General features: G+C 37.1%; 1 protein-coding gene across 1 annotated transcript in view; it reads right to left on the reverse strand.

Annotated features, from left to right (window-relative positions):
* Window positions 1-12,666: 12,666 nt before the first annotated feature.
* The window catches only part of DCHS2 (dachsous cadherin-related 2), a 332,448-nt gene continuing 327,344 nt past the window's right edge, over window positions 12,667-17,770 (reverse strand). The window contains exon 21 of the mRNA XM_061140717.1: window positions 12,667-16,000. Within this exon, the coding sequence (XP_060996700.1) occupies window positions 13,374-16,000 (2,627 nt within the window). The 3' untranslated portion in view covers window positions 12,667-13,373. The remainder of the gene's footprint in view (window positions 16,001-17,770) is intronic.

The raw sequence follows: 17,770 nt of genomic DNA on the forward strand, positions 1-17,770 counted from the left end.
CTGTACTCCAAGGCCAAATTTGCCTGTTACTCCAGGTGTTTCTTGACTTCCTACTTTTGCATTCCAGTCCCCTATAATGAAAAGGACATCTTTTTTGTGTGTTAGTTCTAAAAGGTCTTTTAGGTCTTCATAAAACCATTCAACTTCAGCTTCTTCAGTGTTACTGGTTGGGGCATAGGCTTGGATTACTGTGATATTGAATAGTTTGCCTTGGAAACCAACAGAGATCATCCTGTCATTTTTGAGACTGCAACCAAATACTGCATTTCGGACTCCTTTGTTGACCATGATGGCTATTCCATTTCTTCTAAGGGATTCCTACCCACAGTAGTAGATATAATTGTCATCTGAGTTAAATCCACCCGTTCCAGTCCATTTTAGTTCGCTGATTCCTAGAATGTCGACATTCACTCTTGCCATCTCCTGTTGACCACTTCCAATATGTCTTGATTCATGGATCGAACATTCCAGGTTCCTGTGCAGTATTGCTCTTGACAGCATTGGACCTTGCTTCTATCACCAGTCACATCCACAACTGGGTATTGTTTTTGCTTTGGTTCCATCCCTTCATTCTTTCTGGAGTTATTTCTCCACTGATCTCCAGTAGCATATTGGGCACCTACCAACCTGGGGAGTTCCTCATTCAGTATCCTAACATTTTGCCTTCTCATACTGTTCATGGGGTTCTCCAGGCAAGAATGCTGAAGTGGTTTGCCATTCCCTTCTCCAGTTGACCACATTCTGTCAGACCTCTCCACCATGACCCAACCGTCTTGGGTGGCCCCACAGGGCATGGCTTAGTTTCATTGAATTAGACACGACTGTGGTCCTGTGATCAGATTGGCTAGTTGTCTGTGATTGTGGTTTCAGTCTGTGTGCCTCTGATGCCTTCTCTCAGTGCCTACCATCTTACTTGGGTTTCTCTTACCTTGGACGTGGGGTATCTCTTCATGGCTGCTCCAGCAAAGTGCAGCCGCTGCTCCTTATCTTGGACGAGGAGTATCTCCTCACAGCTACCCCTCCTGACCTTGAACGTGGAGTAGCTCCTCTCGGCCCTCCTTCCCACTCCTTAGTAGGACTTTAATATTTGTCTCCACAAAACTTCCAGTGGCTGCTTTTAGCTTTTCAACCTTGGAGTTGACATTTTCCATTCAGCCTCAAGAGGGTTTGAGGCACAGTATATCAGTATGCCTCTCTGTGTTTCTGTTCTCCCCAGCAGCATGGTTTCTCTAGTACTTACTGGCTTGGTAGTTTTCTGTTGCCTCTTACACACATATACACAAAATTGTTTCTTTTTCTCCTTATCCTTCTTATTCTTATTCAGTTTTTTGCTTACTCTCAGCAAGAGAACTGGTATATAACATGTTAATTCATCACTACAGAAAGCCTTAACATGAACCTGGATTCATTTCTTGGCTTTCTATTCTGTTCTATTAGTCTATCTAGTCATGCACCAACACCAGTTTATTATAGAGAACTTCATGATGTATTTTGATATCTGGTAGGGTTAATGCTTATGTGGACACATGTATACACATACACACACAAACATAGACACAGTTCACTTTTCCCAGTATTTTTTAGTTATTCTTGCTTGTTTCAGTCAGTCAGCTCAGTCACTCAGTCATGTCCAACTCTTTGCGACCCCATGAACTGCAGCACGCCAGGCCTCCCTGTCCATCAACAACTCCTGGAGTCTACCTATATCCATGTCCATTGATTCGGTGATGCCATCCAATCATCTCATCCTCTGTCATCCCCTTCTCCTCCTGCCCTCAATCTTTCCCAGCATCAGGGTCTTTTCAAATGAGTCAGCTCCTTGCATGAGGTGGCCAAAGTATTGGAGTTTCAGCTTCAACATCAGTCCTTCCAATGAACACCCAGGATGGATCTCCTTTAGGATGGACTGGTTGGATCTCCTTGCAGTCCAAGGGACTCCCAAGCGTCTTCTCCAACACCACAGTTCAAAAGCATCAATTCTTTGGTGTTTAGCTTTTTTCACAGTCCAACTCTCACATCTATGCCTGACCAGTGGAAAAACTATAGCCTTGACTGACGGACCTTTGTTGGTAAAGTAATGTCTCTGCTTTTTAATATGCTGTCTAGGTTGGTCATAACTTTCCTTCCAAGGAGTAAGCGTCTTGCTTGTTTAGTATTCCAAATAAATTGTGTTAATCAAGTTATTTAACTCCAGAAAAAATTGATACATGTTTGGGGTCAGGTTAAATTTATAAAGTTATTCACAAACTGAGATGTTTCTAAGCATTGAATCTTAAAAATATTTATGTCTCTGTCTTTCCTATAACTTTACACATATGAATATTAGATATATTTTTGTTAAGGTTTTACTTAGAGTTTTTTTCTGTTGCAAATGGAGTTTTCTCTTCCATTTATCTTTTAACTAATTATTAATGGATGTGAAGGGTATTGATTTTTGATCTGTATATATTAATGTTATACCTTGTAACTTTACTGAATTCTTTCATGGTTTATAATAATTTTGAACCAATTAGTTTGACTTTTCTAGAAATACACAATGTAGTCCTCAAATAGAAATAGTTTTCCCTTGTTCTTTCAAATTCTTATTTCTAACTCCTTTCTTATTTTATTCTATAGACAAATTTCTACATTATAAGATTTTGGTGGAGATAGTAGGCATATTGCTCCTGGCTTTTGCAACAAAGAGTCTATAGTATCTTTGTTGGGGATCATATTGACTTTTGGATTCGATATGATTTTGTCTTTTTAAGGAAGTGTCCATTATATGTAAGTGTCCATTCATGACTACCAACTGATATTCAAAATGGATACTGTATTATGTTATGTACCTTTTTGCCATTTAGGAAAATGATATTATTTTTTCTCCATATTAATATGATGAATTATATTGATGGATGTCTTAATAATTATCTCTGTATTTCTAAAATGTTTCTCATGTAGATTACAAATTTTTAATGTACTGTTAATTGTTCTTGCTAATATTTAAGAATTTTGCATACTTATATAAGTGAGAATAGATTGCATTTTTCTTGTGCTTTATTTTTCAGATTTTGATATTAATTCTCTATTTAATTCATTACTTTGCTTACTTTTTCATGCTTTGGACTAGATTAAATAGCATTTGGATGATCTAATATTTATAGGTTTGGTAAAATTTCATTATCAAAATATCTGTGGGGATTATTCTTTATATCCTTATTTCATCTTTTAAATTCATTCTGTTAAGATTTTTACTGGGATAAATTTTTGTAATTTGTATTTTCCTAGAAAACTATTTCTTTTAGCATTTCAAATGAATTTGTATAGCGTTGGGCAGAAAAGTCTCTTTAACTTTTTTCTTATGGCAGTTATCCATTACTCCCTCTTTTCTGTTTCTTTTGTATATTATTTTCTTATATGCTACTTTCTAATTTTCTCACATTTAACTGATTTAATTTAGTTGACTTTTAAAGAACTAGATTTATTAATTCATAGGCTCTGTGGGCTTCTTTTTGTTTTATAGCTCATTAATGTCTGGTTTCACCTTTAGTTTCTTCTAATTCTAATACCCTTTGCTCACAGTTTGTATCTATAAGGCAATTAATGAGTATTCTATTTCCATGTACTCTTCCTTTCTTCCCTAATTTTTGAAGTTATAATTTATTTACATGGTCAGGGCATATATTAAGCATATACTATGCTACCACCTCAATATCCACTATCAGCTCTACATTTAAATATATTTAATATCCTTATGGTGAACCTTTCCCAGAATTCAGTTCCTAGTTGATTCTTTAGAAATATTCCTTGAGCTCTTGCATATTCATAGCCTCATTGATGATATATACACTTAGAGGTAAGTTTAGCTAGATATAAAATTCTGGCTTACATTTTAAGTATCTTAAATATGGATCACAATAAACTGTGGAAAATTGTGAAAGAGATGGGCATACCAGACCACCTGACCTGCCTCTTGAGAAACCTGTATGCAGGTCAAGAAGCAACAGTTAGAACTGGACATGGAACAACAGACTGGTTCCAAATAGGAAAAGGAGTATGTCAGGCTGTATATTGTCACCGTGCTTATTTAACTTCTATGCAGAGTACATCATGAGAAACGCTGGGCTGGAAGAAGCACAAGCTGGAATCAAGATTGCTGGGAGAAATATCAATAACCTCAGATATGCAGATGACACCACCCTTATGGCAGAATGTGAAGAAGAACTAAAAAGCCTCTTGATGAAAGTGAAAGAGGAGAGTGAAAAAGTTGGCTTAAAGCTCAACATTCATAAAACTAAGATCATGGCATCCGGTCCCATCACTTCATGGCAAATAGAGGGGGAAACAGTGGAAACAGTGAGAAACTGTTTGGGCTCCAAAATCACTGCAGATGGTGATTGCAGCCATGAAATTAAAAGACGCTTACTCTTTGGAAGGAAAGTTATGACCAATCTAGACAGCATGTTAAAAAGCAGAGACATTACTTTACCAACAAAGGTCCATCTAGTCAAGGTTGTGGTTTTACCACTGGTCATGTATGGATGTGAGAGTTGGACTGTGAAGAAAGCTGAGCACTGAAGAATTGATGCTTTTGAACTGTGGTGTTGCAGAAGACTCCTGAGAGTCCCTTGGACTGCAAGGAGACCCAACCAGTCCATCCTAGAGGAGATCAGCCCTGGGTGTTCATTGGAAGGACTGATGCTGAAGCTGAAACTCCAATACTTTGGCCACCTGATGGGAAGAGATGACTCATTGGAAAAGACACTGATGCTAGGAAAGATTGAGGGCAGGAGGAGAAGGGGATGACAGAGGAAAAGATGGTTGGATGGCATCACCAGCTCGATGGCCATAGGTTTGGGTGGACTCTGGGAGTTGGTGATGGACAGGGAGGCCTGGTGTGCTGTGGTTCATGGGGTCACAAAGAGTTAGACACAACTGAGTGAGTGAACTGAACTGAACTGACAGTCTTCTGGCTTCAAATACTATTATTGCAAAGTAAATCAATCTTATATTCCTTACATTGTAAGTGACTTGGCTTTTTTATCTAGGAGCCCAAAGGATATATTATTAACACTGATTGGATTTTCCCTGGTATATCTTTTCAACATGTAAATTCAAATTTTTTTTTTTTCATGTCTGCGAAGAGTTATTTATTGAATTATGATTTTTCTGCTTCATGTCTTTGGTTTTCTTCTCAAGGAGTGAAATATACACATGAATTGAATCATTTTCCCCCAGTCTGCTAATTTATCATCACTAATTCTTTTTATATTTTTTAAAAATTCTACTTGATTTTTTTGTCTTTTCATTCATTTTTTCTTACAATAGTTTAATTGATTTCTATTGACTTTTTTCCTTCTAATTTGTGCTGTGCTGTGCAAAGTTACTTCAGTTGTGTCTGACTTTTTGCAGCCCTATGGGCTGAAGCCCACCAGGCTCCTCTGTCTATGAGATTCTCCAAGCAAGAATACTGGAGTGGGTTGCCACATCCTTTTCCATCCTTCTAGTTTAGCCTTCTGATTTTTCTTTTATTTATTTTTTTTGATTTCTTTTTTTTATTATTATTTTTTTTTCCCAGTGGGTTTTGTCATACATTGATATGAATCAGCCATGGATTTACACGTATTCCCCATCCCGATCCCCCCTCCCACCTCCCTCTCCACCCGATTCCTCTGGGTCTTCCCAGTGCACCAGGCTGGAGCACTATACTATCTATGGTGATTTTTCTTTTATTTTTTAATTATCTGTTGAGCTCTTTTTCCTAACATCTTGTAGCAAGTCTTTTCATCTCTGAAGCTTTCTGACTGATTATAGAACCTATATAGTTTTTTATTGTTGTCTTAGTTTTCTTTAGCTAGTTTTGAAATATTGTCACAATTTTCTTTGGACTTCTTGCCATAATTTTTCTTGTGTGTCTTCACTGTCCATTGTTATCATTCAGAGAATTAGTCCTTTTGCTTACAATGTATCTTATGCTGGAATTATTTTCTGTTACTCATGCTTTATAGAGATGGATTTTCCTTATTTTAGAAGGTTACCATATCTGGTGACAGGGCAGAATAGTTTTCCTAGATTCATAACTCTAAGACTGCTCTTCTTATTTCTGCAAATTACTTATAAATAAGAGATTTTTGTACCTTCTGCTTTCTCTGGTCCCCCTTTCTCCTTTGTGTCCAGAATTTCTTTCCCTTTACTAGCCATATGAATTTGAATTCTACTTTTGGTAGACATAGTGTAGAATTCTGCTCTTCTAGGAGGCAATTTGGTCATGCATTTCTGAAAGCTCTGGGAACCCAGACACACCTGCATAGTCTAATTTTCCTTAGTCTTTCTACGTTAATCTACAAAGTAGGTGCTCTGTACCCCTTTCCCAGTTTTGGCAGTTAGTCTCAGACCTGTGCTAGGCTTCTATTTCAAGGATGGGTCTTTCCTTGCATAGGTGAGTATTTGCTGGTGATTCCTTGTTCTCTGGCTCAAAGAAAATTGGAAAGTTCTCCTTTGCTCCCCTCTGTTACTGCTACTAATTGATGCTTTTTATTTGCCCGCTCATATACTCGAATATAGGAATGAATACTCTTTTTGTGACAGATGTTGCCCATGAGCTTTCACTGAAACAACTGTTCTGTTTCATAAGGTCATTTGAGAAGACTAGAATCTACACTGATGTTGCTATCTTGCCTTAACTAGAATCTAGACTACCTTCCCAACTTGAATTCTGGAATATCAAACTATTTTCTCTAATTTTCTAGTTTATCTCATTAGTTGTTTTATCCTGGGAATTATTTGATGGGTATTCTTTATTTTTTGACCTTTTGGTCCTTGTCCCAAAGGTAGTTCTGGGATCTTTCCTCTATTTACACTTGCTCTTCAATAATCTCATCCAGATGACTTTAAATACCATCCCCAATCTGATAACTGCCATTTTTCTCTCTAGCCCTAAATTCTCTCTTAAATCCTGGACTCATGTCTAGCTTTCTCCATACCTGTATCCAATTCACTATCAAGAACTAGTAGCACTACCTCCAATATACATCTTGACTGTATTCACCTCCATTCATAACAGCTCAGCTGAATTACCATCATCACCAGCTGAGATTACTGCAATAGCCAATTGACTAGGGCACTGTTACCACACTAACTTCCTCCCCACCTCTGCCTTGGTCTACTTTTCACAAAGTAGCCAGTTACTCTTTAAAAATTCAAATCTGGATTTACACGCATTCCCAATCCCGATCCCCCTCCCACCTCCCTCTCCACCCAACTCCTCTGGGTCTTCCCAGTGCACCAGGCCGGAGCACTTAAATCCATGGCTGATTCATATCAATGTATGACAAAACCCACTGGAAAAAAAAATAATAATAATAAAAATAAAATAAAATACAAAAATAAATAAATAAAAAAAAATAAATAAAAATTCAAATCTGATAATATCACATATTGGGGCAGAAACCATCAATGACTTTCTTTAACACTTAGAACGAAACCTGAAATCTTTTACCATAGCCTCCAAGGCTCTACGTAATCTGAACCCTAGTTACCCCCATAATTTTATTTCCTACTATTCTTCCTCTTACTAATTCTGGACCATGCTGGCTTTAGTTTTCCAGACACTCTAAGTGCTCCTATCCCAAGCCCGCTGTACTTGTTGACACATGTACCTTCAATGTTTTCCCCTCAGATCTTTGTGTGGCTCATTCAATTCATTCAGTTCAAACAGCACCGTATCAAAAACATCCTTCAAGGTTTCATTCAAATTTGTATTCCTCCACAACCTTGTCAGTTATTGATGCCTTCTTTGCTTTTCTTTATAGCTTTTAAAATGTTTTCTTCTTATAATAACACTTACCATTACTTGAAATTTTATTTTTATCTCCCTCGACAAAAAGGAAGTACTATAAATGCACTGGTTTTATCTATTCTCTTGACTCTAGTATCTCCAGAGTGCAGATCCACACCTTGTCCACAATAGGTACTAAGTATTTGTTGACTAAATTTATGAAGTATTTCCCAATTGTCACTTCTCATAACTTGCTACAGTACTTTTTATTGTCATAGTTTGAAGTTACCATGTTACTGTTGCTCTTATATTTAAAAAAAGGTCTTTCCCACCTTTATTCTATGCTTTTCTTCCAGTCCTTATGGTTTCATTTTAATTTTACTCATTAATCTAGCTAGGATTCATTTTACTTATGGTATGAAAAGAAAATAGTTTACTCCCTCCCTCAATTCCTCAGTATGCATTAAATAACCTGTACTTGTTTGAAGTATCACTTTTTAACACATACTAAGTATATACATATATAGAATTTCCTTCATAAATTATTTACATTGCTTTTACTTTGCATTTTAATAAATTTTGATGATATCTAGGCTTATCTACTTAACTATGTTCTCTTCTTTTATTGGTGGAACTGCATTCCAGCCATAGGGCAGTTATGGTTTAATACACAAACTGAAATTAAATTAAACCAATGTGCTTAGTCATGTAATGTCACTGTCTCAAACAATATGCTTTTAAATGACATCTATAACTTGTTTCTATTGTGTCTAAAACTCATATGAGATGTATGGATATTATGAGGAAGGGAGGAAGAGAAAAAAAATAAGATTAAAGATGGAAATACCTGGGCATTTGACTTTATCTAAGATATTCTATAATATTTTGATAGGCTCTTTACACTGACTTTCTCTCTCTCCTATGACTGGTTAAAACTCACAGAACTGTGTTAGAATTCCCATCTAATGGGGTTAAGGCTTAAGTGTTGCACCTTCACACTTTGACCCACTCTGTGCCCATTCACATGTGTGCTCATTCATTCTAAGAACATCTGTATTTCATAATACAGGTGGAGACCAGGCCTTGGCCCTGAGGGTTTGCTATCTAACAAAGAAATCCATGTATTTAGTTTTCTAACCAAAATAATTCTTTCTCATTCAAGAGATGCACTTGTGCATCTGTTATTTATTTGATATGCTTTTCCTTCTCTCCTACTCACTTCACAGTTTTGGTTTAGCAAATATATTGGGCAAAATGAGGAAAATTATATAGACCAAAATAGTAGGAAGTGCTAAATTGTCATTAATTAAATAGCCAAGTGTCTAAGAGAAAGAAGTAGCCTGAAGCCATTTGTGGCTGATTCTTTCTAAGGTTGCCATAATTTTGTTTCTAATAGACAAATTTCTTTGATGTATATGGAATTAAAATAATTTTTGTCACCAGAATTCAAATAAAATTGATAATATTTGAGAACCCACTATTGATTATGTCTATATATGGTTGAAAAGTTAAATAATATATAACTTTTTAATATAAAATCCCAACTACCAAGCAAGCACTCATTTTTAAAAAGAATGAGCTACTGGGAAAAAAGACTAGGTATTAATTCCATATTCTGTCCCAGCTTCCATTATATGGGATAAAGTTACCTAATCAAAATAGTGGCTCTTACAATGCAAGGTTATGTAGAGTGGGGAATAAGGTAAGGCACTCATTCTATTTTTTTAATTCACTGCCCCCCGCCAAAAAGACCTAAACCACAACACATTCGAGTACTTCTGGTCAAATGTATTCTAGTTCATTGTTGCCTAGCTTTAGGTTCACAACCTGATAAACCTAAATTTTCAGATGATGGAGGGAAAGACTTGAATAGGAAGAAGGTGGAAAGAAATTCTTTTAAAAGGAGAGAGATTCCTCAACAGGATGAACTTATGAAGGGCAAGTGACTCAGCAAAATCTTCACATGTAAAAGCTTCTTTTCACAAGTCTTTACCTTTTGCACTCTTGCATTTCTCTACCCATGCCCTAAACGATCCCTTTTCAGCCTTGACCCTCTGTTTTCTCTTCTGTCCTTTGTCCTTCCTCTCCTTTCCTTCTTTTCTCCCTCCATCTTTAAAATGGGCGGAGGCTACTTTCAGTGACTCACACTGTAATGCTCAGTTTGGGTTATAAATAAAGCTTCTGCAACTTCCCTGACCCTGGAATTCCTCTTGGACAGAATGATTATCCATACAAACTCTCTCCAGCTGTGGCCAAACAGATAGCTCTATTCTTTAAGCTCAACTAAGACAAACCCAATGAGCTTATCCATAACATCACATGTTCACTTCATATCCTTCATTGCTCTGCAGTGGGTTAACATCTTAGATCTTTTTAGTTATGTTTTGCCTTTTTTTACTTAAAGTTAAGGTATGTGTAAAATGTCAAAACAAAGTAACAAGACATGTTTGGATGGAAATAATTTTTAAATTAATAATTTTCATTACCATAACTTCTAGAAAACACAGTAAGGGGGGCTCTGAAACTGAGGGTAAAGGTTCTGAGAACCTTTTTCACCTGGACATCTATCATGGACCAAGTGTGCACACCTGTAAGCAACTAGTAGCTTACAGTGCATTTTAATACTTTTACAGAACAGTTAAATTATCATATCCCTGAAGATGCAGCATTTTCTGTTTCTTTGCCTAGGAATCTGTTTTGGAAGCTAATTCAATGATTACTACTAGGACATGGAATTTTGATATTCATTTGGTCCTGATTTACACCAGTATTTTTAAGGCTGCCAACAAGAAAGTCCAGAATTTCAGTCAGCCAAAATTCCACAAGAGACAACTGTCTTTTATTTTATAGCTTATGAATTTGGGGCTTAATATGATTTTCCACTAACAAGTTCTGTACCCCCTCCAGAGTGCGAAAGCTGGTGTGTAGATCAGCAAAGTAATACAGAACATATGAGGCAAGTTAATATTAAACTTAAAGGAAAACTGTACAAATTATATTGTTTACTTAGGAAAAAAGCACTCTAGTTGAAAGGGCTGACATATGATTTATTGCAAACACTTAACCAGCATGTTCACATTTTTACTCTCAACTCTACTGTAACGGTCATTTGGAGGTGGTGCAGCATGGATATTGTATTAATAAAGTCATCAATTAAAAATCCACTAGACGTTGGTAAGGAATAGCACTAAATATTTCATGTCTTCTGTTTTTATTAAATGTTTAGGAAAAATGCAAAATCACGTCCAGAATGAGTAATAAAATCACAGGCAAATAACTTATGGAAGAGTTAGATAGATAACTTTTTAAGTGTAAGTAATGAAGAACCTGTTAATTAAAAACAACAAAATGCTTTTTGTTACGAGAAATAATTCTGTTGCCAAACAAAACTTCCATGTACAGTTATGTCAGGTGAGTGTATGCTTCTCAGTCCTGTCTCGTCACAACAAAGATTTGGAGTGACGGGCATTAAAGCCCTCGGCTATTCACAGCTCTCGGGTCCTGGACAGACTGTGTTATAGCTCTTAGCAAATCAGTGTTACAGCTCCGTGTTACAGCTCTATTTTATTTAGAAAATAGAGGGCAAATCCATCCTTGAGGTGTGAGGGCACGTTTTTATATGTTTTTTTCCTCCCCCTGGGCCTGCCCTATGTAAATTGAGCTACCCAGGAGTGCTGTTTGTTCTACCTGAGGTCCTTACTCTGGTCCTCGGACCTTCATTTGTTCTATTTTGGTGGGCTTTTCCCTTCCTTGTTTTTTAGCCACCGCCATTCTGGACTCCTGTTTCCTATTCCAACTACCTAACAGTTAGAAGAGGAATTCAGTATAGTATTTCTTCATATGCTCAAAGAAATCTTTTGAAGAAAATCAAAGAGAGAATAAACACTGGAATGCTGAAATAACTTATTATCTTTATGAAAAACTATGAAATCTTCTTCCCCAGATGCCATGGAGAAAAAGAGAGACAGGCATTCATCTTTACTATTTAATTGTTCTATACCTAAATCAATTTCCCTAGGATTCCAGCCCTCTTAAAAAACTTTTGTGTTTCATACAACTTCTAGTATATAACTGATAAAATCAGCATAGGAAGCCTCAGAATTATTTATCTACAAAACTAGATATCAAACATGTCATCTTACAGTGTTTCTCAGTAAAGACACATTAGTTATCTCACATAACTTTACAGATGAGGCCTACTGAAAGAAAACATAAAGGAAATGTTTCTCTAGCTGAATCCCATAGTAACTGCTAAGAAAACCACACCAGATGCTCTCTAGACTCGATGTTAGACTCCTAAACTCTTCTTTCAAAGTCTGGCCATGTTACCTACCATGGATGACTTCTGGACAAGCCTCATCAGGATGTGCTCTGCTTTCTTGGAAGAGATAAGAATCTCCGATGAATTCTCTGGTTCATCAGACAGAAAGAGATAGCAGTATATACATATATGAACACCAAACAACACCACTATATTTCTGAACCAGTAGCTGTACAAAACAAAATTATTTTAACCATGTTGACAAGCTGCTCTATCTAATGACAGTTAAAACTAAATATAAGTATGAACAAATGGAAGAAAGACTTCTGACATCTATTATTTGCTTTTACAATAAGAATATTTATATAAAAATCATTAAAATATGTTGCTAAATTACTATATGAAATTTATTATCAGCAAATAACATAATTTTACCTGTGTAAAACCTTTTAAACTTAAACTGAGTGGATAAATTATCTCTCATGTAAAGTTACTGTTTGTAGAAGAAAATAACATGAAGAAATATATTCAAGTTAATCTTCAAAGCTTAATGTCTGTATCTGTATCACGTTACAAGATCATTTTATTTTTAAAGAAGGCCAAGGAAACACATTTTTGGTGGCAGACAACCACATACTTAGTGCTTTATCAGTACTAGCTCTTCATTTGAAACATGTATTTCTGGTTCATTTAATCAAGAATAAATTTGTTTTATTTGACACAGAGTTATGACAAATTTCACTCTTAAGTTCTCATTAGATTTCCAAAAGACACCCTACTAAATTCAAATTATGGCTAAACTCCACAAGTATGCTTTATGGAGGAAGTGGAGAAACGCATTTTCAACTATATCAGATCTGCAGCCAATTGCTTCACATTATAACTTGTTTATCCTTCCAAACTTCCCCTCTCTATTACTTTCTGTCCTACACTCATTCTTTATTCAGTCTTTACTATTTTGTTTTATAAACAGCACTATAATCAGCAGTAATGTGACCAGAATGCAGTATATTATATTTCCATTCTTTTTCATATAAACATTTTGGCAGTCAGTCAAGTTCACTGTGACCTTTGGAAATCTAGCCATACAGAAGACCAGGTATGGTAGAATGTACACTACTTAATATATACAAACCTGAATCCTGACAGCAAAAAGTAGAGATTAAAAGACAGAGTAACTTATCATTAGGACTGAAATAAATTTGATAAACTTAAATGAGAGGGTTCTAAAAACCCAGACTAAATTATACCCCTCACTTGTAGATGAATGAACCCAGTCTCAGGGAGCTTGCTTTGGAATGTTTTGTCCAGTCATTCATGACCAATGGGGAGCAGGTGCTCGATATCACAATTGTTTTATATTTGAACTCCATCTGCTGCTTTAGGTTCAAGGCAAGAACCACTCAAATGTGTCCCAAATAATTCTCCATCTGACAGCAGTGGAGTCACGGCAGGGGTCTGTGTGGTCAGTAGGGAAAGGGATGGGGAAAAACCGGGAGTCATGTCTTCTGGCACAGAACTGTGATGATAGTGAATGGGGGAGTGTGGGTATTTCCAAAGTACCTGCCTTGAGGTTATGGCTGGCATTCTTGGTGGAACTGCTTTAATCCCAGGTTGGGCTACTGCTGTTATCAAAGGGGGTGGAAAAACAAAAGATTTCTTCTCTTTTGGAATGCCAGGCATATGTAAATGCTCATCCTTTAGTTTTGCAATATCATTAAATACTGAGGCAAGAGGTTGGAACTTGGGTTCCCAACTGAGGAGATAATCCCAGGGATATCTCATCATGACATCATGATCAGAATCTTTCTCGGTTGAGAGAGCTGCACGTCCTGCTTCCCGATCACTTGAAATAAAGATAGTCTCTTTTCTGACATCAGCCTGGATGCCCACTTTGACCTCTCTCTTCTTCAGTGTCTGGAGTAAGACATTATTTTGGACATAGGTCATGCCACAGCCCTCTCCTTGAGCTCCTCCCTCAAACATATGGCTGGTTTCTTCTGTTTCAGCAGTGACCATCACATCAGTTCCCCCAGACAAACAGGAGAGCTGGTCTGAGTCCCTTGGGATGCCAGAGTCTGGCACCCTGGACTCCTGATCACTCAAAGTTGAGTCAGCATCCTTTCTGTAAGGGTGTTCATTTATCCTCTGGATTTCCTTATCTTCTGCAGTTTCTCCTTCCACAGAACAGTGATCACTGGAGTTTGAGTGCCTGTACAGATGTGCAATGTCCTTCTCCATGACTCTTATTAAACTCAACCATTCAGGCGTGGAGTCCACAGGCACTGCCTTATCACTGCTCTCATTAGTTTTCTGGAAGGGTTTCAGTGAACTGGCATCCCTAGTCAGTCTCAAATTGATATCTAAGGATGATGATGTTTTCTTTCCTTCATAATTATTTATTGCATCTTTTTGTTTATGTTTTAAAATCAGTACAATTAGAATGAAGACAAGCAACAGAAACACTAGAAAGGAAATGGTGAGACTGATCGAAAAGCTGCTAGCTAATCCTGTGGAATGTTTCCCTTCTGAGGAAAAAGACACATTCACAAAAACAGTACAAGATGTAAACTTGGAGTCCAGTTTGGGGCTATGAGCAATTATCTTCATTTCGATAGTGTCTTCTTTGCCGACCTGACTTATTATTAGGGGAAGTGCTCTACTCAAATAAATGTCTCCATTAGTTTTATTTACTGAAAAGAAAGGAGATGGAGTTTCCAGGGAGTAAAGGATGACTCCATCAACACCAGCATCTGCATCTGATGCTTCCACTCTGCCAATCAAATGTCTTACATGACTCTTTTCTGGAAGGATGAAAAAATATTGATCCTGAGTGAAAATGGGTTCAAACTCATCTACCCCTTCAACATCCACCCAAACCATTAAGGAGGCTGTTGAGTCACCCTTGTCTTTGGCCTGAACTGTGAGGCAGTATCTGTTGTCAGTTTCATAGTCAAGGACTTGCTGAGCACTAATATCCCCTGTTAAAGGGTCAATGAGGAAGAAGTTATGCTCACGTGGCATTTCATGAGGGAGAGGACAGGGTGATACAATGGAATAGGTCAAGTCTCCATAAGGGCCTGCATCAAAATCCAAAGCGTTTACAGAACATATGGTGGAGAAAACAGGTAGATTTTCAGGAACAGCACACTTTAAGTTTGGGAACATAAACTGAGGTGCATGGTCATTATCATCCAGGACATTGACAAACACAATTGCAAAAGAAAAATGCTTCTTTTCCTCATCTGAAGCTTGGACAGTTAAAGTGAATTTTATCGTTTCTTCATAATCTAGTGGTTTAATCAAAGAAAGAACTCCAGTTTTTTCTGCTAAGCAAAAATGCCCCTTCTCATTTCCAGAGGTTAAGTAGTAGCTGACTTCTGCATGTGAGCCCACATCACGGTCACTTGCTGAGACCACAATGATGGGACTCCCTGGAGGGGTACTTTCCTTGATGTGGGCATAATATTCCAGACTGCTGAATGCAGGTGGGTTATCATCCACATCAAGGACTTCTATTGATACAGTGGTTGAGGAACTCAGTGGAGGGCAACCATGGTCAAATGCCAGAAGGACAAGCTCATGACTGGCAGTTGCTTCTCTGTCCAGATGGTGAAGCAACACTAGATAACCAACTTGCTTATAAGAATATTCTGAATGAATAAAACTAGCTTCCACATGGAAATTGTTCTGTGAATTACCACTGATGATAGAATATTCAACATGCGTGTTTTCACGGGTCCAGTCATGGTCAATGGTTGAGAAGGTGACAAGTGTGCTTCCAACTGGAGTGTCTTCACTTAAGCTAAGATTATAATATTCTATTGCAAACTCAGGGGCATAATTGTTCATATCTTGTATTTCTGTCTCCACTAAGGTAACAGCCTTCAGGTCAGGAAATCCACCATCACTGGCTTCAACAAGAAATCGAATTGTTGATTTTCTCTCCATAAGGAAGACAGGATTGATAGTAAATATTGTGCCTGAAAAACAACACAGCCTTACAATATTGTGAAATAAAATTTGTATGATCCTCTTAGTCAGCAAATATTTACTAATATGTAAAGTTATCTGTTAGATGTGTCATTTAAGTTATAACCAAGGGTAACCCTAAATAGAAAGCTTAAATTATTGTATTTATACTTCTGTAACACTTAAGATTCAGAAATATTCATGGAGTTCACTCAATTAAATATGTGTGCTGCTTAAAGATTATTTGCCATAATTTTTTAAAAAATTCATTTTTGTATGGTAAATTGTCCCATTACTATTTTTTAAGGAAAGGTGGCTTCCCAGGTGGCTTATCTGGTAAAGAATCCACCTGCAATGCATGAAATGCAGGAGATGTGTTAGATCCCTGGGTTGGGAATATCCTCTTGAGGAGGAAATGGCAACCCATGCCAGTATTCTTGCCTGGAGAATCCCAGGGACAGAAGAGTCTGGTGGGCTACAGTCCACGGGGTTGCAAAGAGACAGACATGACTGAAGCAGCTGAATACAAACACATTCTTATTTGAATAATGTATAACCCATTCTACCATCAATAGAAACATGTATAGGGACATTGTGGCATAAAGATATTTATTCTGGAAATGCCAGATGGTATTCATTTGAGTCAAATGAAAGTAGTAAATATAACAGTGCAGACTTAACAGCCATTGCTTAATTCTAGAGCTGTCTTTCCTAAAGCTATGGGTTTATTCAGCAAGTGGATCTTCCCACCATTGATGAAATATATGTAATTTAATTTATCATTTTTAAAGACACATTTTAAAATATATGTAATACATTTTCACTATTCTAAATATATATATATATAAGTATGTATGTAAAAATGCTTTTCTAAGGTAAATGTGCTTTTAGTACAGTCATGAAAAAAGAAAACAAAACAGTATCTTTTAAATGCCACATTTCAGTTAGAGTCCCACTGTGAACTCAGCTGACAAGGTAATAGTCAAGATTTTAAAAACATTCTAATCAATGTCTTACTGTAAAGTTTGTTGATAATACAAATACAAGGAAAAGTGCTGCTAGAATTGTGATTTGCTGCAGTCAAGAGAGTGAGACACACTAAGACAGAGGGACAGAAAAGTCAAATTCCTGACATAAATCTACACAGTAACCAATCATCCACCGGCCATGGGGCTACATTAGCTACTTCTCCTAATTATAACATTCCGAGCGCCTCATACTGATGTTTTGTGACCAAATTCTCCCTTCAGGTAATCCTGAGGTTAGCTTTTTAAAAATGAGAATATAATTGACATATAAAATTGTACTAGTTTTCAGTGTATCCAACATAAGATTCAATATTCATGTAACTGCAAAATGATCAGAGCAGTAAACCTAGTTAACATCCATCTTTCAGAAGTTAACTTCTAAGTCAGCTCTCCCTTGTGAAATGATGCAGTGGTGGGTACAGATGGGGAATACACAGCATAACATGTCCCAATTCAGTTCAGTTCCGTTACTCAATCCTGTCTGACTCTTTGCGACCCCATGGACTGCAGCATGCCAGGTTTCCCTGTCCATCACTAACTACCAGAGCTTGCTTAAACTCAAGTCCATTGAGTCGGTGATTCTATCCAACCATCTGATCCCCTGCCGTCCCCTTCTCCTCCTGCCTTCAATCTTTCCCAGCATCAGGGTCTTTTCCAATGAGTCAGTTCTTCGCATCAGGTGGCCAAAGTATTGGAGCTTCAGCTTTAGCATCAGTCCTTCCAATGAATATTCAGGACTGATTTCCTTTAGGA

The sequence above is a fragment of the Dama dama genome, chromosome 5 (genome assembly GCF_033118175.1).
Source record: "Dama dama isolate Ldn47 chromosome 5, ASM3311817v1, whole genome shotgun sequence".
Lineage (NCBI taxonomy): Eukaryota > Metazoa > Chordata > Mammalia > Artiodactyla > Cervidae > Dama > Dama dama.